Below are 27,077 nucleotides of genomic sequence, written 5' to 3'. Positions count from 1 at the left end.
GCCAATTCAAATGATTGATAGAACTACCAAAACCGGAAGAAGTTCATCAATTCGCGAAAGATGGCGCAACGAGCAAGTAAGTGCTCTCCTCTGCTTATAGTAATTAGAGTACTCCATAGAGTGCATCCGCTACCGCATTATAATATTTAGTAGTAACAACGTGGATATTAAAGATTACGTAATTGTTGTTTTAAATTTTATTATCACAAAATTTCGAATTTAAGGAGACATCTATTATTAACTTAAAATATATTTTATATAAATTAATTACCAAGATTAGTTTAAATCCTGCTTTTTATTAGTACTCGACTCTTATTGGATGATTGAGCATCGCTGTGATTGGTGTGATGTGCCAATACATTCAAATGCAAACGGCCGGAACATCTTGCTACAAGGACTGGTGAGTGTTGTTTGATTTTCTGGAAAATAGTTGTCATTTTAAGCATAATTCGCCTTATTACGGTAACATCCATCATCCAGTTATAGCTGGATAATAAATTGATGAGTGAAAATGGAAGGTTTAGTGTTAGATGCAAATACCAAACATGTTAAGTGCATGGACATTAAAGATGATGTCAATGTTGTTTTAAATTTTAACATCACAATAATTATAATTTAAAGAGACATTTAATATTAGCTGAAAACATGTGAAATGTATTCCGTCTTATAATACGTAAAACCAAATATAAGGTAATCGTATCCTACCATATCGTCCGCATTAATGCAAATTAACATCAACGTTAATGAAAGTATTTGAGCAGTAAATTAAAGCACATAGTAGGCCTGTAAAATACATTATATATTTATGTAATTTATGCAGTGTTGAAATGCAAGAAATTATTCTATATAATTTACATCAAAGTATAGTATAGCCTTATTGCCTGACTCATTATTTGGAGAGGGATTAACTTATATGCTTGTAACACCAATAATATTCGTATTTGTAAAACGAACGTCACTCCCATTGCTTGCCTCATCACAAGTATTTGGTCATGATGCATTGGTCAAAATCCACATCCACCCCTCTTATCTCATTGATGTATGTAATAAGTCTTTAAAGAATAATATGTAACAGAATTTTGTATGTCACAATTAACATAATTATTACAATGATACTCGTCCCCATTGTTAAAAATTGGGCATATCAAACCGTCCATCTATTCTGATGGCATTCCTTCAGGGACTGTTATCGTAAATATTAATTTATATATTCTAACAAATAATACTTGACCTCCATGTTTTCTTCATTTGTCAGCAACAGGGTCTTCACCTGAAGCCTTATTATTTTTGTAATTTGAATATTGCACTTCCTCTAAAGCAGGATCATCAAGGGCTGTGCAGTGCAGCATGTTTAATATTTTCATTATTTCTTTCTGCATTTACATCATTCTTACTTAAGGGTTCTTCAGATCACTCAGCCCTTGTCTAGAGGGCACGAGAATATGACCTATTTAATTAATTTGGTTAATACCATCCTGACCTGGTGATTTGCAGGTACCTTTGTAAATAAACTTACAGTAAAACCAGGTACTTATAACCATTAAGTTATTCATTTAGGCAAACTGAACTAATGGATTACCATTAACACTAGTTTCATTACATATGGTCTATTTACCCTTAACATGTGATACAAAGATAATAATTGTCTGTTAATTTGGTGCTAAGTTTCACAAAAGTGTCATTTTTTTAAATACAGACAGAAGTATGTTGGCTGAATTTAATCGCTGATTCTGTTCTCTCTGTGTGTTCTAGTACTGCGACAATGGAAGACTTAGATGACTTTATCAACAGTGTCCTGGATGATGAAGGTAAGACCTCTCTCCTCCCAAGAAAGTAAAGATTATGATGTGTTTGCTCTGCTGTCATTGTTATATTTTAACTTTGCTGTCGTATAAACAGCAATTATTGAAAATGTTTTATTATTTGGGCTCCTCTTTAGGACATGTTGGATTGTTTGGCAAATTTGTACAAGTGCCTTCAGTACAAAAGGTCATCAAAATTACTCCATTGGTTTCCAAGTTATAAAATGACAGCACGAGACAACCTTGTGGTCCATTTATCTCTACAACTACTGCTAATAACATTCTTGCATCAATGAATATCTACTTGGTAATTTATGTTCAACATCTTGCCTGAGAAACAATTTCAATCCTGTAAAATATCCATATTTGCCAATTTTTTACAAGAAGTTTAATGTGCAGAAAACTTGAAAAATCCCTAATATCCAATTTGATGGAAATCCATTCAACTGTTCCTTATGAAAATTCATGAGAAAGCAGTTTTACAACATTAGTGGTTGGTCACGTTAAAAGGCAGCTTTACAATAAAGTGAACATGCTCTGTGTGGTCAGCTTAAGATTTAATTCAAGTGTTATTGTGAATTTGAGCCCATAATGACAATTTTTTCTTTCTTTCTTAATTTGCCATCTTTCACCAGAAGACTTAATGATACTGTAAATATTATGGGCAGATGAACTCAGAAGGAGATTGCATTAAAGTGGTTTAATTTATTCAAGGTATGCGACTTGTAGATCTGTTTGTTTTTTCTCATTCTATATACATAAGCCTATTCCCTAAATATTTTGGGACTCCTACCTCCATAATGTGACCTTAAATTAAAATAAGTTGAGATTGCATTAGTATAATAAAAGTATCATTTATGACTATCATAAGACTTTTGACAGAGGGGTTGATCCACAAGTAACTACATAAAATTTCACTCATCTCTTAGGTCAAATTTCTACCAAGAAATGAAAGCAAGTTGGATGGAAGGAAAAATTAGCAAGTACTGTTGTTGGGACACTGTTACTTGCATCAGATACACCAAAGCTAATAAGTTAGTTGCTTTATGGAAATAACTTATCAGATAGACAGAAAATACTGAAATATAAAAATTGTGTCTATTCAAAATTTGTAAATGTGTGCATTCAACGTATTTTAGTTACACAACTCTTGAAAAGCTTTCTTATAAATCAGGAACAGTTGCTCTTATGGAATCAAAATGTTTGTTGCCGTTTACCAACAGCCCACCCCTGGACGGTAACGTGAGCCAGAGAAATTCAATAATACTATTTACATATCATTTTCATTATTCTCCCACTTCCACGAGGTCACTTTCCTTAAGGTTTACAACTAAAATTGCATGTATTTGTGCATTTCTCATCTCTACCATTGTCAGTACTATCAATTTTTGGACAGAATGAGGCAAAATACATTCAAAAAATCTTATGATAAGATGATGAGCTCACACCAACATCCATTAGGTTCTGTTCTTTAAACAATACTATAAATGGGCATTACTAGAAAACATTTAATTTTGTAAAAATTCTGTTGTGACACCATCAACTGTTTCTTTAATATTTCATTACCTATTATTATTACCTAATATTAAGTTGGCCTAATTTAGACACAGATATTACTACAGTGGGATAGTGTCTGAATTGTCATATATTAATCATCTTTGTCATCAATGTGTGCATCTACAGACCACCAATGCCAGTCCTTGCCAGAGCTACGAGGCCAAATGAGTGTGGCTCTTCTAGTCTGTGAAACAATGCTACAAAGCACATGGGAGAAAAATCAATATCGCTAGCCATTTGTTGTGTACATTGTGGTGCATATACTAAAGACATAGAAGAACCTTGTAGTGTTTCTCTACATCTACAAAATCATCTGGTGGTTGTAACTGATCTGTGGAATTAAATATAGTCAATTCTAATAATCTTAATTGTTTTGAAACACCGAGTAAAAACACTGTGTGATCATTACAGTGACAGATTATAAATTCCCATCCAGCATAAAGTCAAGGGCCGCTATTTTTGGCTGCCTATGACTGCTTATTTGCATCTACTTTTATATTTGAGGGCCACATCCTCCTCAATCTTCAACCAGAGGAGGCGTCATATGTGGTGAAAAAGGACCTATGAAATATGTTCATATGGTGCAGTACTTAATGGCTGCAGTTGAGGGAGCTTGTAAAATAAACTATTCAAATTTATGTCAGTAGGACTGCAAGAGGAAATCGGTCTTTTTCTGTAAAATGTCATCCAAGGAATAATTTTTTCTGAGTACTGTGTGCATCAATGCATGCTTTATTACCTGAATACTACTGGAATAATACTAGGAAATGTATTCGTTACGGCTGACGGATACAGAAACTGACCAGTCATTTGAAACACAAAACTCTTGTCTCTTACTCACAGTTCAGATATTCTCTGTTATACGGATGTTAGTGAGACCTCATTCAGATATGTTAACACAGCATGTTGTATTACTTAAGATTTGTATGTCTGTAACTCTTCAGTGATCTGCAGGGCCACGTACGTTGGAGACAGCCATGTTCTATTATACTGTTGACCATATTCTGATTCTTATAGGTTTTACACTATGTTATATATGGATTCCACTTTTCTTTCAGGAAATTTTAAGATCACAGATTCAGACCAAGATAAGAGACACGTAGGACAGGCGCAGAAAATCACGCGCCCCCCAAACGCCTTCCTGGTCTTCGCCAATGATTGGCGAAAGACACTGGCTGCCCTGTATCCTGGGGAAAAAAATAAGCACATTAGTGTGAGGTAAGTTTCTATACAAAATGTACTTGAGGACAATTATTTGTTAATAATTTAATGTGCAGAGCATTTGTGAAAGACAAATTGTTTTCAAAGCCATTCAAATTCAGCAGACCTATTATTTGAGGTTTCTGATGAGCGTATTTAGCTTGTGCCTTTTTTGGTGAAAGATGACATTATATCACAAAATCTTTTACATGAATCGCATTCCACTGTACTTTTTATTTCCATAATGCTGTCACTTGGGAAACAATTTAAAAAAGTGAAGATAATTGACAACATAACACAAATATAAATTAGGTACATGTTTTTATGACTTTATGTTATGTTCAACATTGACTGGCCTACACTGTATAACTATATAATATTTTTGTGTTTTTATGGTGTAATTACAAATATTTTAAGGTATTTTAAATTAATTTAAGGTAAGCAATGTGTGTACTTAAAAAGTCATGTCAACTAATTTTTTGGGGACAAACACGTTATATTGAAGTAAGTCCAAAATATACATATGAAAGGGCACGATATACTCCTCCGATTGGCGTAGTCAGATCAGGTAGGTGTGAATGGTTGTAGGTATAGCAGGCAAGAAAAAATGACACATTACGGAATGACCTTTTTTCGTTCTTTAATCCTCGAAAAATTCAATTGTGATTAAAAAAATCAGTGTGAGTTAAATCACAATTCTTACATTAAGACTCGCAACCTTCAAAGTAGTGTCCTAGTGTATCAAGTACTCACTGCCAACGACGAGGAAGACGGCGAATACCATCAGCTTCACCTTCTTCAAATCCTGCCAATCTGTGTCGGAAATGTCCTCTCTGCAGAATAACTTACGTCATGCAATTAGGAATAATCGTCCTGAACTGCTTCACAATGTCATCGTCCTTCACTACAATGCACACTGGGTAGAGTATGCATGAGGTGAAATTTGAAATTGGATATCTTATTTCCATTTACTGAAAATGTTCTGATCGTCGAGAACAAGTGAAACATTTTGAGCGCTCTCAAACACCACTGCCTTTGCCTTTACCCAGCTGCAACCCTTGATGTTCGTCCTGCAACCTGCCTGTATTCTTACAAGTTTCACTTTTTCTATTTGCAGACTTGGCTGTATGTGGAGGACTATTCAAAATAAGGACAAGGAAGGGTATTTTGCTCGGGCCCGCCAGGCGGATGAAGAACATAGGAAGAAATATCCTGGTAAGTAATTTTTCTTTTAATGTCAATAAGCAGCAGCTCTCTTATACGTCAGAAAACTTCCAAAAAATGTACCCGAGAATTTTGAGAGACATCACTGATTCAGATATATTTGAGATTGACTGACCTGTTGCTGAGTATTTATTCTTCAGTAACATGCTTTATGATTTGAGTTGATCATAGCTGGAGTGGTAATAATCAGCAAAGGTACAGACGGCTTATGTATTTTTTGTTTTCCTGCTACGTCTACACTGCACCAAAATCCAGAATATAATCATCATCCTCATTCCCACCGCCGTAAAAGCCTCAAAGTCATGTGGGTGTGTACCAGTTGAAGAGACTTCAACCTCGATACTGAGGCAGTACGTAACACGGAAGACCTGACTGTAAAGTGTTATTAATGTTTGCTTCATTTTAATATTTGTAATGGAAATATTAATTTTGTATTATCAGGAGCTTTCATGGCGAATAAGTAGATGCAACGCTTCGGAGAAAGGTACTTTCACAATCTTCAGGGCTGTAGTGCTATGCGGGGAAATGGAGATATTTATATTAGACGACGAGAAAGCTGAGGAAAGCTGGAGACAGTTTCTCCGAAACGTTTATGAGTCAAGGCAACAGAACCCAGATATCGAAACGCATCGAGATGTTATAATATTAAAATGGAGTAACTTAAACATTTAATTCTGCAATTAGATATGATCAAAATACATTGTACTGTTTCTGTTCTTCTGTAATACATGATTTATGAATGTCACTGATTTTTCTTCTCTGATGTCAAATGACGGGATCAGAAACAACCGTGTACGGAATGCTGTAATCTGAATGTCATTCTTTGGGTTTTTAGATTATGTCTACAACCCCAATGTGGCCCGCGAAAAGAAGATTCTCCGCACAAAGGCCCGGAAGAAAATGTTGCGACGCCAGTCTGCGAAGCGACGCGTCAGCAGGGCGAAGACCAGGAGAGCCCGTATCCTGCCTGCCCGTGAACATCAACGGGCAGAGACAACAGGCAGGGAACGTGTCACTTCATCAAAGGTAAGACGTCGTCATTGCACTTGCCTGACATCTGTCGCTTGCACATGGAAAACAAAGGAGTGAGGAATGTCAGAGGTGAAAAATGACTGCTGTAAACTCTGGATTATCGGGGTGAGTAGGAAAGTAAGTCTGCCCCTGTTTGTAAGAACGCATCGCAGTTGAATTTATTTAGCAGATTCCACTACTTAAATCCCTAAAACTCTGCCCTAAGTTTTAAACATTAATTCTGTATTTTAAAAAGAAACTGGCCGTTGAAAGGAAAGACATGTTACAAGTAGTTTATATTTATATGGACATTAAATATACACAGGTCGCCATTTTACTTGACCTACGAGAATTACATCATTTCCTACATGAGCACTGAAATCACCTGTAATTAAACATTTATTGCTCTTAACCATTTCTGTTGGGTTTACATCAAAACCCTCTGTCACATTTTCATCACATCCCATTTGGGAAGAGTGCATCTGCATAAAATTCATCACGTTCACTGCAATCAAGGATGAGACTTTATCATTCTGGATATAAATGTGCATCTGATTCTTTATTGTCAGGGTCTTCTGACATCGTACTATTATATCGAATGTTGTATCAATAATTTAAGTTACAAGAATTTTGTTTAATTCGTTGCAGCCCATTAATCCACCAATGTATGTCGAACCGTCATGCGCAGGAGACAGAGTGGCCGACGACGAAAATGTTCCTGTGCCATTTGATGATGACTTTGGTTTGGCAGAATTTTTGGACGCCAGTGAGAATGCTGAAATCCAACAGTTTATTGACGATGAGGTTAGTGTCAACTCTCCTTTTGATTACAACAATTATTTGGGCCCAACATAAATTTCTGAAAGCACTAATCTATGTAAATGGTGTAGTAAAATGTGTTTAAGAGAAAATTCAAAATGGCAATTTAACTATACAGTTAAGAAATATCTGAACATTCGAGCACATGATGATTTTGTAGGTGTATTTTTAATTATGTGTGATTGTTAATAGAATTGGCTTTAAAATGGTCCTTTTGAGCTTCATTTCAATATGTACTTTCACTTTCAATGTCCCTGTTGAAAACAAAAATTACAAATTGACGAACTGGGATTTTGAATTGTTTGGTGGCAATCTCAAAGGACTCAAGGAACATTTATCCAGCAGAATTATTTGGGATGTAAGATAACTTTCCCTGAACATTTAGTAAAGTGAAACACAGAAGAAAATATAAGTGCAACGCCACTGCACATTTTTGAGCAGATTCAAGAACCTATTTTTAGCCAAATTAAACTCGTTTAAAATCTTTGTATCCACATCTAGAAATACGTATTATAGAATAAAAGAACCTGGCAAGGCGTGAGGTATAAGCCAGTACTTGCCTAATTATCACACAGAACTAATTACACACTCACAGTTAATTATTGCCACAGAAAATGCCCACCACACAATTACTGACGTGCCTCTCATTTAAAAGTATTGCCTGGATCTACGTCCAACCCCACCCTTGCAAGTCTTCGTTTGTTTCCTCCTGCTCTTCTGTTCTTGTTGAATAAGTTTTTCTACGTTGATCAATGTAAGTCTTCCTTCGCTTTTCTTTATTTGTTAAATATGTCTGATGTTTAAGTTTTTGCGTCCCTATTCAGAGGCCAACTCTTCTTGGTCAGTCAACTTTCTACGTCCAATCCCACCCTTGCAAATCTTCGTCTGTTTTTCTATGTGTGTCGTTAATATGGTGTCGTTTATCAATGTAAGTCTTCTTTCGCTTTTCTTTATTTCTTAAATAGGTCTGATGTTGTACTTCTTTACGTCCCTGTTCAGAGGCCAACAGTTCTTGTTCAGTCAACTTTTTACGTCCAGAGCCACCCCTGCAAATCTTTGTCTTAAAATCGATCAAAAGTCAGTTTTCATAATACTTTCGTAATCGTAATATATTGAATAAGTATCAGTTTACCTTGTAGGAGTTGTTAGAGTTGGTACTTCAAATACTTGATAACTTCTTCTTTCACTTTTCTGATGTTTTAGGCCAGATGTCGGTCAATTTTTAATAATGCGACGTGCTGCTTCTGGAGCAGTGATAATGCGACTGGCTTGGTAGTGAAGCGTTATTTGTTTACTCGGCATTGTTGTGTTCCACAACAATGCCGAGTAAACAAATATAAGGTGATATTTTTGATGACATCATTTTTTGACGACAAATTGGTTGACGACAACGACTAATCACAAATTTCTATAGTAGATTGCAAGTGATTATGAGCGTTTGTGGAATTTTCCTGATTGTGTAGGAAGCATTGACGGGAAACACATCCGCATAAAATGTCCCCCTAAATCTGGCTCCATGTTTTATAACTACAAAAAAAAATGTCTCCATCCATCTTCAAGGCATCGCAGACGCTAAATATAAATTTATAACCGTGGATGTAGGAGCATATGTAAGAAGGAGCGATAGTGGTGTTTTCATGGAAACTGGTGTCTATCATCATTTGGAAAATAATTCATTCAACGTACCACCCAATAAACCACTGCCAGGAACAAATGTTAGTGTGCCTCATGTATTGCTTGGTGATCAAGGATATCCATTAAAGGAATATTTGATGAGACCGTATCCTACTGGGAACAATAATGACCACGAAACTGAGATTTTTAATTATTGCCCGAGTAGAGTTAGACGCTCAATCGAATGTGCCTTCGGAATCTTAGTAAGCAAATGGAGATGCCTCAAGACGGAACTACAATTACATTGAAGTCACGTTGATACTGTTGTCAAGTGCGTTTGCTTATTGCACAATATCGTAATCGATACATAAGGAATAAGTGAGTCTGTATTATCAGATACCAACGCAACCCATGAAAACAATGATAGTGACCAGGCCAACTCTACAAGACGTTTCAATCGGTCATCACGGAGAGCTTATGAAATTCGCAATGCATTTCAACAATATTTTCTTGTCACAAATGTACCTTAAAACTTTGTTGGTTACGTTAATTATTTCAGAAATGACAATTCAATTGTTAACACACTGCGTGATGGTTGAATTAATAATTAATTATAATGTGTGATGGTTGTATATCTGTGTATGTTAATAATTTCAATACTTACTTGTAGTTTCCAATGAAGTGGCGATCTCAATCCACAGCTTCCGAGCTACATCTCTATTATGATACTGACCACATCGCGGATCCCACAAACTTCTTCTTTCCTGCACCAAACTTATCAATTTTTCACAGTCCATCTTTGTATCTCTCACATGAATCATACATCGGCCGAAAAAAACAAACTGATTTGAATTCGCCCGATCACCGTCCGACATCTGCTATAATCGGCCGATGAGATCGGTTGCACTGAGACCACGCACGTGCCTTCCAACTGGTTTGAAAAGATCGGGCGAGTTCGGCCGAAACGACCGATGTCAGTGCCACTGTGACCACAGCCATAGAGATCGCCTTCCACGAGATATTCGCCGCATGTGTTTCCATACTTGTTCCCCATTATTCCAGTTCATTTTTTGATTCCAATGTTTATTTCCTTTCCAGATCCCAGAAATGGACGAAGATCTATATGCTTCGATTCTGGAAGATCTCAAGTCCATACCAGTATAGAATAGTCATTTACATAAATAGTTAAATTGTTTTAGTAAATAGTTTAGTATTTTTAAATAGTTAAATTGTTAAATAACTTAATTGTTAAGATTTTGTTAAATAGTTTAATTATTTGTGGCTTGTTAAATAGATTAGTTTTATTGAATAGTTAAATTGTTTTCAATTCAGTACTTATATTGTTTTTAGGAAATTAGTTGAAATTTTTTTTGTTAAATTCTTTTAGTAAATAGTTTAGTATTTTTAAATTGTTTAGTATTTTGTTAAATAACTTAATTGTTAAGATTTTGTTAAATAGTTTAATTATTTGTGGTTTGTTAAATGGATTAGTTTTATTAAATAGTTAAATTGTTTCCTCCTGAAGGTATCACCACCTTGTCGAAGGCAAATAAATTTTGCTGGGTGAGGAGGCTTGCGTGCTCAAATGACCCTTAGGGCTATGCCGGCCAGAGCTTCAGCTCCTGGTAGGGTCACCCATTCTGGACAGGTCTAATTCGATGAGCCAGACTAAGAGTGATACCCTGGTCCTCCAGGTTGGGGGTTGGGCTTGGGGTTAACAACCCCACCCCGGAAAACAAATATTGTTAGGATACTCTCAAAAGAGCCTCGGATGGATGGATCATTTGGTAATGGACCTGGCAAACGTTCACGGACTCAGAAGCGAACTGCGACATTGACCATGGCCACATGGAATGTTAGAACCATGATGAAGGTAGGAAAAATGATGGAGGTGCTGAAGTATGGGATGGACATGGTGGCATTGGAGGAGGTGAGGTGGAATGGACATGGCAGGGTGGATAAAAACGAAGCTATTTAGGTTTTGAGCCTTTAGGAGACAGAATATGCAAGATAAGGCTCAAAGGACTCTTCAGAAACTTGTCTTTTGTTTCAGCTTATGCACCCACGGAAGAGGCTAAAGAATAGTCTGATCATCAAAAGCACTTGTTTCGAGGACCATGTGTGTTGGAAGGTGGTGGGAGAAGCTGTGGAGTAGGGAAGACTGGAGGGAAGGAGGAGACGTCGAAGGCGGAGGAAGAGATGGATGCAGAACTTGGAGGAGGACCTGAGGACCTTGCGTGTTGGAAGGTGGTGGGAGAAGCTGTGGAGTAGGGAAGGAGGAGACGTCGAAGGCCGAGGAAGAGATGGATGCAGGTCTTGGAGGAGGACCATGTGGGTTGGAAGGTGGTGGGAGAAGGTCTGGAGTAGGGAAGGAGGAGAGCAAGTCCATCTACCGCCACCTCTATATATTTGTGTAATTTGGAGATTCTGCATGGATGACAGGAGTCGGTGTTTCAGGTTAGTATGTGCTCTGTGCCTTGCTGATTCTCTTTTCTCATTAACTGTTGTTTCCTGTCTGCAGTTGAAATTCTTAAGTTGGGAAGGAGTGCGTTACTTGTTTTGTACTTCAAACTGCAATGTTACCGACATCTTGTCCTTACTTGCAGTCAGGAGATCGCTTTATTGAGCCGCGTGCTGGCAAGAGTTGACGCATCAAGTTTCTCATGAACACAGTAAGTGTTTTTCATTAAGTTATGATTTTTGTGATTTTATAAGAGTAGTGGATAGATGAAGTGAGTATGCTGTGCTCAGGATGAAATCAATTTGTGTTCATGACAATACTTTATCAGATATGTAAATGAACCTTTATCCACAAAAATTGGTTTCATCTTAATTGACTACAATTGCACTGTACAAAAACAATAACAGATTATGAAATTGAGGACATAAGAAGTGCTGTATGTCCCGGTAATTAATTTACTTTTTTTTTTCTTTGGACCTGGAGTGAGTGTATCATGCCATCATTTAAAACTACTATTTGTGATGTACTTCCCATCAGGTCTTTTGCATGAAGTTGTCTATAAGCTTTATGAATTTCTCTTTATGTAAGCCAGTTGTAGAAATGTCAATGAAATTTATGTCTGTTTTTAAATATAGGAGTCTGGCCAGAATGGATTTACTACGAAAGAGGCTCGTGAAAATGGTGACAGAGGGAGTGGGAGATTGGCATACGCATGTCTGCTGAAAAACGAACTTCTTGGCGCCAACATTCAAGATCTTAGAGACCAATGTGATGAGAGAAGAGCGTCCATTCCAGGATCAAATATATTTTCCTTGTCACCACTTAGTGCACAAAGCCAGAAGTTGCTTAGTGCACCGAGAAAGTGAAGGAGGAAAATATGAAGAATACCCTTCAAGGTTAGTCATATTTTGTATTAGTTTTAATCTTGAAAAATCCACAAATGAAGTATCTCTGCTCACTCCACATTCCGTCTCAGTGTCTGATTCTCCCCCGTCTCTGATGAAATCTGAATTGGCTGACGTGGCTGTTGTCACTCCATGATCAGCTGTTCTGCCAACACAAGCCACGAGACAATGATAGAATGTTTATTATGAAATAGTTAATTTTCTTCTTCTTTATATTAATCATTGTGAGTTTCATATTTTGTACTTTAATATTTGTCCATATTTATTGAAGGTTATGTCTTTTTCTTGAAGGTGTTGGATGCCCCTGAGCTTCAAGATGACCTCTACCTCATTCTTATTGATTGGTCTTAAGAGAATGTGTTAAGTGTGGGATTGGGAAGTTGCGTCTATCTTTGCTGTGGATGCTGTATTAAAGTATGTGTCTGGAAATGGCAACTCTGTGATATCAGTTGCATGGAATGAGCGCGTAAGTATTGGCCAGACTGTTTTTACTCAGATTGTTGAAAATTATTTCTGTTAAATATGAATTTGGTTATTTCTGTGTTTGTTGTTATTCTTTAAAGTATTTGTTATGCATATATGCATTATTAATTGTATAGGAAAATTATCACTATGCATTGACATGTCAGTTGTTTAATGTTTACCATAATTTTTGCAAACAATGCACTTATGCACAGTCAAGTTGGTTATAGGATGGGGCCAGTTGTGAAGGCCTTGTTTATGTAGGCTGTTCCAGCCATAAAGACCTATGAGCCAAAATGTATTTGTCTGTGTTTTGATATACCATGGTGTCATGATTATGTATAAATGAAAAATTATTGCCATATTCTGCAAGTGCTGTTGATAGTAGATAAGGATATGCATGTTCTGACCAGGAAATGTTACCGAACAGATAACGCATCATCACCTCTGATATAATTTAGGACTTGCTTTAATTAGTGGACACAATAATGACCTGGTGTTTTGCATTTGTAGGGATAGCTGTTGGCACACATCATGGCTACATGCAGGTCTGGGACGTTGCTATAAGTTCAAAAGTTAATGAGCTGCAAGGCCATTTTGACGGAGTTGGAGTACTTGGTTGGACACAATCCTTAATATACAGAAATACATTTTTTTGCACCTATTGCCTGTTCCCCGCACCATCGTGGACTCTTGGCTAGTGGTGGAGGCGTAGCAGATCAGCATACTCGTTTCTGGAACACGCTCACAGGACTACCAATGCAGTGTGTAAACACTGGATCTCAAGTCTGTAATCTTGCCTGGTCTAAACATTCCTCTGAACCTGGGGAAAATTAAGTATACCAGGCCCCCAACTGTGGTTCAGAGCACACATTAAACTGTAGGGCCCCTCTTAATAATCACCCTTTTGGTTGGGGTAATGGAATCTGTCCTGTGGTTGCCCCCACCTGAACAGGAGATTCTAGACTTACCCGAAGTTGGCAGAGGCCTGGAGAGATCATCCCTGGAGACATTGTAAACCAGAAACATTTAAATGATGTAGAACTGAATTTTCCTTTTTCTGCTATACCTTTGGCAAATTGGGTGTACCAGTACAAGTTTTCTAGGCATGTTTGAGTCCGTACAGAGCACCTGATAAGTTTTCTTTGTCCTACCATACACTTACAACTCTAGAATGTCTGAATAGATTTTTATGACTTTGGCATGGAAATTATGCTGTTTTGATTTTACTCCATAATTGTACTCTGCAATCTGTAATACCAACATGACATGCATGGTACAAGTTGTGAGGTAGCTGGATTACAATCTACAGTGATGCCAATGTGCATTAACTGATGATGTCAACACCTGTTGTGCTGTCATTGGCTGTTAATTGAGAATGGCTGACAAATTATCATGGAAGTTGGTATGGATGTTATGTCATATTGTTGCTTTTAATTCCAATTCTAATGGAAGTTTGATTGTTTGTTGTAGGTTTAGCTCCCTTGGCTACCCAAAGAACATAATAAGAGTGTGGAAGTATCCCAGCTTGGGACAGGAGGCAGAACTCCCTGGCCATCCGTATAGTGTGCCCTACCTGGCCATGTCACCTGATGGAGAAGTGATCGTAACTGGCACTTGTGATGAGACTCTTCAGTTCTGGAAAGTATTCAGCAAAGCTCATTCAAAGAAGGTAAGATGTTTAAGTCATCCATTTGAGGGGAGGGGGATTTCTTGTAATGTTAACACTTTTTAAGGTTACATTTGTAGACATTTATAAAAATGTTTGATGTGATATTCATATCTTGTTTCAGGAGAAGCAATCAGTCCTAGACCTCTTCGCCACCATCTGGTGAAGAATCTGATTGTTTTGTTATATTTGATTGTTATGTTCAAATTACTTTTGTTATATTTGTTTTTGAAATTAATTGTTTTTTCTAATTGTTCATCTGCAAAACCGAAAAAACCGGGGTCCACTCTCAACGCTTTTACTAATGTGTGGAGTAAAACAATATAGCCAGGTAAGAAATGGTTCCTTTGCTGAATTATGTAAATAAAATACACCTACAGTTCATTACTTTTAGCTTTAACGTTGGCAAAAAGCAGTTTCAACTATTGACACCCTTGCATTCTTGTGTAATTTAGATATATGCATAGATGGCAGGTGTAGGTGGCAATGTTCCTAATCGATATGGGGCTTGGTGATACTCTTTTGTCTTTAACAGCTGTCTGTGTTCTGCATTTGAATTTTTGTAGGTTCTTTTACTGAAAACTGAAATATTCAAGGTTCGTAGACACACTGGATATATAAATTAATTTGTGGAAAACTTTAGACTACTTGATGTAATTAGGTAAGTAGGTTTGTGTTTAAATGCTTTCCTACATTGACTATTTGTGTGTCATTCTCTTGGTTCTCTTAATGTTCCATCTTTGAATTCAGATTTGCTGTAAAGGAAGTCTTTAAAGTTGGGTTTAATTTGTAATGGTACAGTAGTTTCTTCTTTACTTTAGTGAAATTTGTTATATTCTGATACCTGTGTTTCAATACTCCTTAGTACCAAGTAGAACACCATACAGAAAGTGGTGAGCTGTGTCTTGTGACAAAACCTTTCACAACAGCAGAAATTTAATTTTTCCTACATTATATAATAATAATAATAGTACTGGTTTTAACTTCCAAATATTTCTATTATTTCAGTAGTTGTAACTTTTATTCATTGTTAATCTCCTTTCCCACTTTTATAGGATAATTTGTCCCTTTGAGCCTGAACTAATTTGTGTGTATTTGTTAGTTAAGAAGGTGATTGATGTTAAAATGCTTGACTAATTATAAATCCTTCTTTTATAGGTTACTCGTGCCAACTTTAAGTCTACTAGAATGGTAAGTGGAGTTAATTTCTGATTTTGTAAACTTATTGATGACTATGGTAGCATGATGAATACAGTGAAACCTCTATCCATCGTTCCCGGAACTATCGTTTTCCCGGATGCATCGTCCGTTTTGTTCGGTCCCGAATACATCCCATATAAAATAATGTTACATTTTCCCGCTTCTATCGTTCCTCGAACTATCGTTTTATCGCATCGATCGTTCAAAAATCTTAGTCCCGGCCCACAATTTTCCCGCAATGATCGTTTCTGAGAATTTAAAATGCAGATTTTTGAGATAAATTAATACCGAAAGACGCACAATGTTTTTGGAATACACAGTAGCGGTAACCTGTTATGTCGCCCAACCAGCACAGATTCTTTTGGAATGAGGGGTCAGCGGTGCAGGGGTGATAGTTGGAGTGAATGGCGGTGCCCATTGTCAGAAATTTTAATTTGGGTGCACTCATATTTCGTTCCAGCGATGCCAGATGGCATGTGCAGTGTGAATTTCTTCACAAATGCTTTTATTATAAGTACAAAGGAAAGGCGAGCGAAACTTTTTCATTCTCTGGTTCATCTCGTGTCTTCTACAGCTACGTTTCGTTGAGTTCGGCAGTACTGGTACTTCCATTTTTCCTGTTATAGTCCGCGCAGGTTGATGGAGCGGTGAGGAAGAGGGAGAAACGACGAATGCGAGCCCGAACTTTGCCGAGTTTTGCCGAAGCACACGCTGCATTGGCAAAAGTGAAGTCGTTCTTTTATGCGCATAATATTAGTGAACGTGACGAAGAAAACATTTTGAACGTGGAAAGGGCTCTGTTTGGCCTAAAACGTAAAGTTTCGACAAACCAGTTGTCCATTAAAGACTTTTTTGGTAAAAAGAAGTAACTTTGAAAGAGAAACAATGTTTTTTTTTAAATTTTTAATGCTTTCCCGCATCTATCGTTTTCCCGCATTCATCGTTTTTATTTCCCACCCCCGCCGAAAACGATGCATCGAGGTTTCACTGTAATTGAATTGGATGGCTGGGAACAAATCCCAGTGGACACATTTCAGTTTTGTGTTATCAACGTGTCAAAACACCTCTAGAGCCAAACCAAGTCTTTTGTCCAAAGGATGTAAGGAGATGGCTCATTTCTGAGTTCACATGCCATGTAGTCTGGTTGAAGTTTACTGACAATTCAGAGTTACTAGCTTCCTCCAATCATGATGGCTATAAGTCACACTGATGATGAAGACAGCAAGTACATCTGAAATGCTGGTAAACTTCTACCGGACCACACAGTTTCACAACCCAGAAAACAGCCGTCTTCACATCCGCTGTCATGAGTACCTCAAGTCCTACCTAAAGGAAGAACGGTTGCAAATGTGACCACTTGCGTTGTTTACGTGGAGCTCATCATTTACTTTCAAGTTGAATATTATGGTTGATCCTTGTGGAGAGACTTGCACTTTGTTCCTTAGGCAGGCAGAATTCAGAGCAATCAGAATATGTAACCCAGAAATCTGCCCACTTGGGAAGTGTATCTTCAGGCCGTGAGCTTACAATGATAGGATCAGTGTAATTTGTTATTTATCCAGCGAAACCCTCTGATGGGCACGATCTGTTTCACACGGAATGTCAGAGGTGTGAGGAGTGAGCTGGGCCAAATAAAGACACCTGATTCATCTTCTTTACATTAAGGAGAAAAATACAACTTTAGTGATTGTAATATATACCTGCTGAAAATTAGTGTGACTGTTGGTTTCCACCTGCTCAAGTGTTATTAAATTATAACCTGTCGCTGAATGTAACATTTCTTTACTTAATGTCGCTGTTAAGTGGTTACCACTGTGTTTGGGAAGTTGTGAGTTCAAATCTTGAAGTTTTTCATGGTTGTGTTCAGTCCCTCTGGGCGAATGTCGTGATAGTATTTGAAGTAAGCTGTGACCACTTCCTTCCATGTCTCTTCCACTTCAGAAACCATTGTAGCATTTGATGCTGTATAGTTAGAGCTACCGAAAGTGTCTTCAAGTGAACTGGAAATAAATAATGAATATTTCTGTGTGTGTGAAGATTTCCCCTTCATATGTTTATTATTGCAGGTGACCGCTTGAAGATGGCACTTTTAGACAATATTAATTTCGTGCACTTCTGTTACTTTCTGCCATGATGACATTCAGTCCCACATGATGTTGGTTGGTGGTCATTAGGATTTGTGGGTAAGATGAAATGTTGGACTTTGTAAGCATGGCAGAGTGGCATGTGCATGTACACGTGTGGTTGTTTAAGGGAGAGGAAAGGATAAAATTGGAGGAGTTAGCATTTTACAATTATAGATGCACAGAAAAGTGCTTTGAGTTTCCCGTTTTATATTATATCCGTGATTTGTGTGATTTATCCTTACTTATTCATAGGTGAGGCTGCACTTTTTGTTTTGCATATATGCTGATGAAGCAACCATCTAACTAACTAACTTACTTACTTGATGGCTTAGGGAACACTATTCATCACCATATCAACCCAAGTCTCCCCCGTCCCTGCCGTTGGCTATGAAAATCCAATCATCTTCATCTCCTGTGTCCCATGGATCCTGCCTGATGGTATCCTTCCATCTTCGTATGACAATCGCAAACAATTTCTGCATGTCAACTTTGAAGTCTGCAGCAGCAAAGAATAGGTTCATTCACAACCCAAGTGGAAATTTTCTTTGTCGTTCTGATAGCTTTGTTCGTTATTGCACTGCTTAGTGGTGATGAAGGCATTTTGACTGTAGTCGTGTGTGTCTCTGGTGTGTGAGCTGAGGACGCTTCTAGATTTTACTTGCATTCTGGTTTCTAATACATGAACTGTGCAGTTGAGTATAAGAATTTTTCTCTGATTTAAAAGTGTGTTACATATTTCCATACTGGTGACATTTCAGGTTCTCATGGCAGCAGGTAAGGAAATTAGTGTCCTCTGGAGGTTGCACCATGTAGTCTGTTCGAAGTTTGACAACATTTCAGACGCACATTCGGCCTTCTTTGCTCTGATGATGAAGGCAGCAAGCACCTCTGAAACGTCTGTGGACTTCCGCGATGCTACTTGGCACAGTGCCCCAGAAGACAGTTATCTTCATATTGTATATTGTTCTCTCAGTTAGTTGAGAAAATGTGGTTAAAGGAATTGTGAGATTTTACAGGCATCTTTTCCTTACTTTCAGACAGGCGATCGGTTTATTCGGCCACGCTATGGCAACAGATGGCGGATGAAGTTTGAGATGAACACAGTAAGTGTTTTTCATTGAGTTATGATTTTTGTGACTTTTTAAAAGTAGTGGATAGATGAAGTGAGTATGCTGTGCTGAGGATGAGATCAATTTATGTTCATGACAGTACTTTATCAGATATGTAAATGAACCTTTATCCACAAAAATTGACTACCATTGCACTGTACAAAAATGTTATCAGATTATCAACTTGACATAAGCAGTGCTGTATGCCCTGTAATTAATTTACTTTTTTTCTGTTTGGACATGGAGTTAGTGTTTCATACCGTCATTTAAAACTGCTATTTGTGATGTACTTGTATAGCTCACTTCCCATCAGGTCTTTTGCATGAAGTTGTCAACTCCCCATTGTCTATAAGCTTTATGAATTTCTCTTAAGATAAGCAAGTTGTAGAAATGTCACTGAAATTTGTGTCTGTTTTTAAATATATGAGTCTGGCCAGAATGGATTTACTACGAAAGAGGCTCGTGAAAATGGTGGCGGAGGGAGTGGGAGATTGGCATACACATGTTTGCTGATAAACGAACTTCTTGGCGCCAACATTCAAGATCTTAGAGACCAATGTGATGAGAGAAGAGCGCTCATTCCAGGATCAAATATCTTTTCCTTGTCACCACTTAGTGCACAAAGCCAAAAGTTGCTTAGTGCACCGAGAAGGTCAAGGAGGAAAATATCACCAATACCCTACAAGGTTAGTCATATTTTGTATTAGTTTTAATCTTCAAAAATCCACAAATGAAGTGTCTGTTGTGACTTCGTGATCAGCTGTTCTGCCAACACAAGCCACGAGACAGTGATAGAGTGTTTATTATAAAATAGTTATAATATTCTTCTTCTTTATATTAAGCATTGAGAGTTTCATGTGCTGTACTACCTTATTTGAATTTTATGTCTTTTCTGTTGAAGATGTTGGATGCCTTTTATCTCCAAGATGACTTCTACCTCAATGTTATTGACTGGTCTTCAGAGAATGTGTTAAGCGTGGGATTAGGAACTTGCATATATCTTTTTTGTGCAAGCACAAATCAGGCTGGAAGGCTGTGTGATTTATCTGGAGATGGCACCTCTGTAACTTCAGTTGCATGGAATGAACACGTAAGTATTGGCCAGACTATTTTTACTCAGGCCGTTGAAAAGTATTTCTGTTAAATTTGAATTTGGTTGTAAGATTTGAGGTTTTCACAGCGGTGATTACGAAGTTTTCTGTCTTCTGGGTTGTTGCGCTGTGTAGTATTCATCGCCTTGATGACGGAGGTAGCACGCCCTCAGAAACGTTGGTAAACATCGACCATTCTACATAGCGCAACAACCCAGAAGCTAGAAATCTTGTATTTGGTTATTGCTGTGTTTGTTGTTAATCTTAAAGTATGTGTTGTGCATAAATACATTATTAATTGTATAGGAAAATTATCATGTAGTACGTAATGTTGATGCAGCCTATGGTCACCCGCCACTAGAATACTATTTGACGTAATTGTTGGTTTACAATTAACACATTTGTTTATTGGAGAGCAGGTCCTGATATTAGGTGGCCAATATTTCTTGAGCTTTGCATAGCCTCTTCCCGTTTAACACTCTACTACTGTGCTTTTTTATACCATGTTATTGAAGGATGTGTTCAACTGTAGCTAACATATGACTTGTGGACTTTGCCCTTGAAGTTAGAGCAAAAGAAGGTCCCTCTCTTATACAGCAACATGGGATCAGGAAGGGTTGTTATCTGTTGGAGTAGACTTTTTATTGCCTGTCATAAAGTAACTTTCCTCAGGCTTGTCTCATGCCCAGTAAGTCTGTGGACTTGTGTTCTTAATTCCGAAAGTTGCCAAAGTCCCCATTTTGGCCTCTTGTTGTTGCTGCTGCAATTCTGCTTCTGCTCGTCTTCCTTGTACCCATCTCAAATCAGTGTCAGCTGCTAGCCCCATTTCTGTGGGTGCTTTCTGCTTTTCATTTTATGTTTTGTGTCCATGACAAAGGAAACACCTTGTTATTTCTGAAGTTCACTGTTGTGTGCATTAGAAGAAATCTGAAGAATTTGGATTTCTTGTTGCAAACTTCCTGGAGGAAGGTGGAGAAGAATTGTGTCCTCCGCCTGCCAAGTGAGGGAGACCAAGCCCAAAATTTTAGTGGTTTGTCTTATAGAGATTTTTGTTGTGAGGTAGCCATATTTATTTCAGGATACATGCATTTGTCTGTATAACTTTGGCTTGTGGGTGTTTAGTGTTAACAGTAATTTTTGCAAACATTACAGTTACACACATTCAAGGTGGGTATGAGATGGGGCCAGTTACGAGGGCGTTATTTATATAGCCTACTCCATCCATGAAGACTTGCAAAGAAAAATGTATTTGTCTGTATTCTGATGTACCATGATGTCATAATTTTATATAAATGAAATATTATTGCCATATTCTTCAGCGGCTGTAGATAATAGGTAAGAATTTGCATATTCTGACCAGGAAATGTTACCGAACAGATAACACATCAAATCACCTCTGACATAATTTAGGACTGACTCTTATTATTGGACAAATTTATGACCTGGTGTATTGTGTTTGTAGGGAAATTTGGTAGCAGTTGGCACACATCATGGCTACGTGCAGGTCTGGGATGTTGCTATAAATTCCCAAGTTAATGAGCTGCTGACCCATCCAGACAGAGTTGGATCGCTTGCTTGGAATGGTGATGTTGTGTCGTCAGGAAGTCGGGATGGACTTATCTTACAATGTGATGTGAGAACTCCTAGTCTTGTGCCAGAGAGAAGGTTGCTTGGCCATCGACAAGAGGTAAGTAGGAAATCATTTAAGTGTTATTACTGCAAAACAGATGTAATATTTTTCTGGATTGTTAAACCATGTGGACTGACATAGATACCAGAGTTTTGGAGACACATACATACAGTCTCCATCTTGAGCTCTGAAGATAAAGACATTTCATCTCCGCATCGCATCATGACCCAGAAGAACAGCATCAACATCTTCACCACGGTCAGAACCTCACATCTAATATTGTTATTATAGTTAGAGCTGAAAAATATGTTTTAAATTATTGTCATCAATTTCAATTACTATAAATATACATTGTTTAAAGGTTTGCAGCTTGAAGTGGTCTCCAGACAAGCAGAGCCTGGCATCCGGTGGCAATGACAATCGCCTCAATATTTGGAATCTCCATTTGGATTCACCTGTGCAGACTTACACTCAGCATTTGGCAGCAGTGAAAGGTAGGAATCATTGTGTTTATCATCCGCATTTGTGACGGATTAAAATAAGATTCTATGAAGTGAATAAATATTGTTATTATATTGTCACGTGTTTGTGCAGTCTTTGATGCAGGAAAAATCATGCACTTAAAACCATAAGTGCTGGAAGAATCGGTTCCAATCATTGCCCGTAAATCACATTTATTTATGACACCATTTTTGTGGATATATTCCAAATGTGAAATAAAAAGAATGTTATGTTTTGGTTCATATTCTCAAAAAGATATTGATCGTGGAAGGGATTGATTGAAAACAATAGGAGCAAATTTTGTTTAATGCCATTATACCATGCCTTGAGCATTAATTGAAAAACTCCATGTCATCTCCCCCCCTCCCCCCGCCCAAATTTTTTTATCTAAATGCATTTCATTTCCCTGTACTGTGTATAGTATTTGCTGCTTCACATGATTCGTAATTGAGTGCTGGAATGGAAAATTGAGAAGAGCGTAATATAACTGATACAAGTTCATGGTTTCTCCAATATGGTGCTCATATTCTTTGGATGTCATTGATTTCACTGTTCTGCGCAGCATTTATAATTTGCAAAGTAAATTTCTTCACATTTCTCATCTCTGCCTCCTTCATTCTCTTTCTTTATTTTAATATTCTATGCAGCATGATGTATCAAACTGATGATTTGGACACAATTCTTAATATACAGAAATACATTTTTTTTTTTCAGCTATTGCCTGGTCCCCGCACCAACGTGGACTCTTGGCTAGCGGTGGAGGCTCAGCTGATCAGTGTATTCGTTTCTGGAACACACTCACAGGACAACCAAAGCAGTGTGTGAACACTGGATCTCAAGTCTGTAATCCTGTCTGGTCTAAACATTCCTCTGAACTGGCAAGTTCTTTGCATGTCGATGTGATCTGCAATTTGTACTTGGAACGATATTGTTGATAGAAGTAAGATATATTATTATTATTATTTTTTTTTCTTCGGATAGTGAAGTATTTGTAAAATAGAAGATTAAATTTAAATATATATTGTGTTCACCTTAACATTTTATATATTATTTAGTGTTCTGTCTGACGACAGGTCCATATGAACAGGATCCTTCCATCCTTTTCTCGGACTGGGACCTGTTCATATACGTTCTTGGCAGATGATCCAGAAGTGGTTTTCCATTGCCTTCTTCTGTGTGTGAATGGAGTAATTGTTGGGATGCCACGGAGGAAAACTCCGTGTTGCCTAGACCACGGCCTTGCCCAACACAAGTTATAAATTCGGGCACCGCAAAAATAATTTTGAAATGCCATTTGCCTCAGGCATAATTTATAAAATCTGTACATTTGTACTTTGATGAAGATTGCACTTAATGTAACCATAAAATTATAACTGCGAAGTCGTCTCCACTTGGGACGGTTCCTTGCCTTCACCCTGTGTTGGCAGTGTAAAAGGGCCAGCTTTACATCGAATAAGTTTTCATTAGGTTAATACTTGTCGTTTACAGAGGAATTAACAGGGTTTTCATTCATCCACATCTCTCAGATTTTGCTTATGAACTGATGTCTTAAAATTTTCCAAAAATAAATTCTTGGGAAATGAAGTGTACCGTACCCCCCACTGTGGTTCAGAACACTCAGTAAACTTTAGGGACCCTCTTACTAATCACCGTTTTGGTTGCGGTATGGAATCTGCCCTGTGGTTGCCTCAGACTTGCCCAGAGTTAGCAGAGACATTGTAAACCAGGAACATTTAAATGATGAAGAGCTGAATTTTCCTTTTCCTAGAATACCTTTCGGGATAGCTCAGTCAGTATAGTGACTAGCTACGGGCTGGACGACCGGGGTTCGATCCCTGACGGGGGCAGAGGATTTTTCCTCTAGCCTCTGCGTCCAGACCGGCTCTGGGGCCCACCCAGCCTCCTCTATAATGGGTACCGGGGGTAAAGCCGGCCGGGGCGTGATGCTGACCACTCACCCCCATCTAGTGCTGAGGTCAAGGAAGAGAGGAGCTATACCTCCACTCACCCCAAAACGCCTACATGGCGTATAGTGGGACAAACTTTTTTTACTTTTTAGAATACCTTTGGTGTGCGCGATGTACCAATGCGTGTTTCCTAGGCATGTTTGAGTCCGTGCAGAGGACCTGATAAGTTTTCTTTGTACTACCATACACTTACAACAATAGACGTTTGGCATGTAAAGTACTCTGTTTGAGGCTACTCCATAATTGTACTCTGCAATCTGTAATACCAACATGACATGGTACAAGTTGTGAGGTAGCTGGATTACGATCTACAGTGATACCAATATCCATTATCCTGTGCATTAACTGATGATGTCATTGTTTGCATCATTACCTGTTAATGAGAATGGCTGACAAATTTTCAAGGAATTTGGTATGGATGTTATTCCAGATTGTTACTGTAACGTTCTACTTTGTATAAATTCGTGTGGATTAGTCTTACTAATGTGGTAGTGTGGCTTGGCATGGAGCAAGGCAAGTTCCCAAGGATGCTGGTGTCAGCTTAAACATGCTCAGCTAATATGATAGATAATACGTCCATGAGGCTACAACTTGTTTCATAAGACTATCACATTTATTTCTAACACTAAGTTCTACATAAACTTTACATTTAATTTAAAACATTACCTTCTTAATTTAGGCTAATTCACTTTATCCTTAGTATATTCTAGTTATGAAATTTTGAATATTTATTCATCCACCCGTACTAAACTTGAATACGTCTCCTCAGCGCTTACCTGTTAGAAGTAGTCCAATCAGCTGCACCTTGCCCATCTTGATTCTAGTAACCTCCTGCTATCTTCGAAGTTTCGGCCCATCTGCTCTAGATCTCACTTCAACTTCCTTTCACAACCTTTCCGTTAGCGTTTTCCCACATTATTTTGCTGACTCCTAATGGCTACGTCTGCATTTTTTCATATCCTGAGAATAAGGTGAACTAGCCTTGCTGCTTTACTCTAGACAGGAAATGAATCAATAGATTCCTACATGCAAAGGTCTACTATACTTACTTCTAACTACATTCAATTCTCTACATTCATAATTCACTACATTACTTTTGATTCTATGTTTTATGGAAATTTAATTGTTTGTTGTAGGTTAGCACCCACAGTGACTCCAAATACAACACACACATTTGGAAATATCCATACATGTCACGGGTTGCAAATCTCACTATGTCTCCAGACAGAGAAGATATTGTAACTGGCGCTGGGGATGAGACTCTGCGATTCTGGAAAGTGTTCAGTAAAGATCGTTCACGGAAGGTAAGATGTTTAACTTATTCATTGGGAGGGGGAAACTTGTATCTTGTAATGTTAACATTTTTTAAGGTTACATTTGTAGACATTTATAAAAATGTTTGATGTGATTTTCATCTCTTGTTTCAGGAGAAGAAATCAGTCCTAGACCTCCTCACCGCCATCCGGTGAAGAATCTGATTGTTTTGTTATATTTGATTGTTATGTTCAAATTAGTTTTGTTATATTTGTTTTTTCAAATTAATTGTGTTGATTTTTTATTTTCAAATATATGGTTAGATAAGACTCATGTTTACTCTTTAATGCCATATACCCAGAAGTACATGGTTCTTAAATCTCTTTATAAGTAATCAGCTATTTAGCCTTTTTATATATATGTATGTGTATATATACAGAGTGAGTCAAAAGTATGTTTACAAACTTTATATGATTGTACTGGCAGAATGCATGCCTGATGATTCGAGGAAACCCTGTTGCGTATGAATGAATCCGTCAACCTTGTGTACATCGTGCTCGGGCATGTGTGGAGAATGGAGGAGCAACCTTTGAGCATCTGTTACAAAGAAACATCCCTGTCCTTATCTTTGGCAATAAAGGCATACATCAAGACTTATTTATGGCTATTATTTTGAAAAATAAGCATTTGCGGCCACATGTTCATAGAAACATTCTTTCCTATTTTTGATCCATTAATACACACACACAGTTTGTAAACATACTTTTGACTCAACCTGTATATGATTGTTTTTTCATTAAATTGTGTTGTATTTTTAATTTTAAATATATTGTTATATATAAGACTCATCTTCACTCTTTTAATGCCACGTACCCAGAAAGAAGTACAAGATTCATAATTCTTTTGATAAGTAATCAGCTTTTTGTTCTTTATATATATATATATATATGTATATATATTAAAAAAATTAGTAGAGTACTAATGTTTGAAGAAGGAAAAGGAAATAAGGATCTTACCTTACAATTCTTCATTGTTTCCTTTCACTTTTGTCTTTTATTATTCGTTTATTTCTCAGACAAATCCTCATTTGAAGTGATAAAGGGCCATTATCAACCACCCATACCTGCTGTACATGGAGTGTATGTATTGTAGCAATTATCAGGCACATTATTCCATCATCTTGTCTGTGGTCTCATACAGTGTGTCTCACTAAATGTGGAATCCACTGTGACACTTGCCAGTGCAGCTGCAGGAAGCAAACTGCCAGGAAATGAGGTGGTCACAATTAGAACATATCCATCACATGCTTGTGGGTGGGTTTTAACTTACATGGGACTCATAAGGGCAAACTGTTTAATGTGATTTCATATTAGACCTACATAAAATGATGTAAAAATGCACCTGTTGATAGGAATGTGAATCCTTTATGTCGTGCATTCATGGCTTAAATATATGTTTGTTTTCACAATTGTAAA

At 37.5% G+C, this 27,077-nt stretch overlaps 3 protein-coding genes and 2 long non-coding RNA genes across 14 annotated transcripts in view; 3 read left to right on the top strand and 2 right to left on the bottom strand.

Moving 5' to 3' along the window:
• Nucleotides 1–4,420, bottom strand: part of LOC147870721 (uncharacterized) — a 5,417-nt gene extending 997 nt beyond the window's left edge. The window contains exons 1-2 of the long non-coding RNA XR_015533222.1: nt 4,201–4,420; nt 272–419 (exon numbers count right to left, since the gene is read on the bottom strand). This is a non-coding gene — a long non-coding RNA (uncharacterized LOC147870721). The remainder of the gene's footprint in view (nt 1–271; nt 420–4,200) is intronic.
• Nucleotides 1–11,419, bottom strand: part of LOC147870720 (uncharacterized) — a 65,524-nt gene extending 54,105 nt beyond the window's left edge. Inside the window, exon 1 of the long non-coding RNA XR_015533219.1 lies at nt 11,344–11,419. This is a non-coding gene — a long non-coding RNA (uncharacterized LOC147870720). The remainder of the gene's footprint in view (nt 1–11,343) is intronic.
• On the top strand, nt 283–11,671 carry LOC147870719 (uncharacterized). Of its 5 annotated transcripts, XR_015533217.1 has the most exons (8): nt 283–400; nt 1,753–1,808; nt 4,418–4,577; nt 5,677–5,774; nt 6,619–6,809; nt 7,443–7,598; nt 11,281–11,459; nt 11,556–11,671. XR_015533217.1 is itself a non-coding variant. In XM_087342101.1 (7 exons), exons 1-7 carry the CDS (start codon nt 348–350, stop codon nt 11,380–11,382), a joined length of 816 nt encoding a protein of 271 aa, XP_087198227.1. In that variant the 5' UTR covers nt 283–347; the 3' UTR covers nt 11,383–11,671. The 5 variants fall into 5 exon arrangements, 4 of the variants coding, with proteins under 4 accessions (XP_087198227.1, XP_087198230.1, XP_087198229.1 ...); XM_087342101.1 differs by having other exon boundaries at nt 11,281–11,671; XM_087342104.1 differs by lacking the exon at nt 11,556–11,671 and having other exon boundaries at nt 7,483–7,598; nt 11,281–11,379.
• Nucleotides 11,107–27,077, top strand: LOC147870717 (fizzy-related protein homolog). 6 transcript variants are annotated; one of them, XM_087342096.1, is made up of 15 exons: nt 11,107–11,684; nt 11,834–11,899; nt 12,324–12,584; nt 12,885–13,059; nt 14,529–15,055; nt 15,883–15,915; nt 17,991–18,107; nt 19,088–19,154; nt 19,586–19,845; nt 20,061–20,249; nt 21,713–21,937; nt 22,242–22,374; nt 23,096–23,259; nt 25,485–25,652; nt 25,776–27,077. In XM_087342096.1, exons 8-15 carry the CDS (start codon nt 19,133–19,135, stop codon nt 25,815–25,817), a joined length of 1,203 nt encoding a protein of 400 aa, XP_087198222.1. In that variant the 5' UTR covers nt 11,107–11,684; nt 11,834–11,899; nt 12,324–12,584; nt 12,885–13,059; nt 14,529–15,055; nt 15,883–15,915; nt 17,991–18,107; nt 19,088–19,132; the 3' UTR covers nt 25,818–27,077. The 6 variants fall into 6 exon arrangements, with proteins under 6 accessions (XP_087198222.1, XP_087198218.1, XP_087198217.1 ...); XM_087342092.1 differs by lacking the exon at nt 25,776–27,077 and adding an exon at nt 13,569–13,603 and having other exon boundaries at nt 23,096–23,321; nt 25,485–25,740; XM_087342091.1 differs by lacking the exon at nt 25,776–27,077 and adding an exon at nt 13,569–13,819 and having other exon boundaries at nt 23,096–23,321; nt 25,485–25,740.
• Nucleotides 11,431–14,890, top strand: LOC147870718 (uncharacterized). The gene is made up of 6 exons (XM_087342089.1): nt 11,431–11,583; nt 12,324–12,456; nt 13,569–13,673; nt 13,940–14,069; nt 14,529–14,727; nt 14,849–14,890. The coding sequence occupies exons 1-6, from the start codon at nt 11,431–11,433 to the stop codon at nt 14,888–14,890; spliced, it is 762 nt and encodes a 253-aa protein (XP_087198215.1).

Source organism: Zootermopsis nevadensis, unplaced genomic scaffold (assembly GCF_977971745.1).
Source record: "Zootermopsis nevadensis isolate Lab colony 2312 unplaced genomic scaffold, Znev_1.0 Znev_ptg000208l, whole genome shotgun sequence".
Taxonomy (NCBI): Eukaryota; Metazoa; Arthropoda; class Insecta; order Blattodea; family Termopsidae; genus Zootermopsis; species Zootermopsis nevadensis.
The sequence above is the reverse complement of the archived record's forward strand: the minus strand, read 5'-3'. Positions and strand labels throughout refer to the sequence as shown.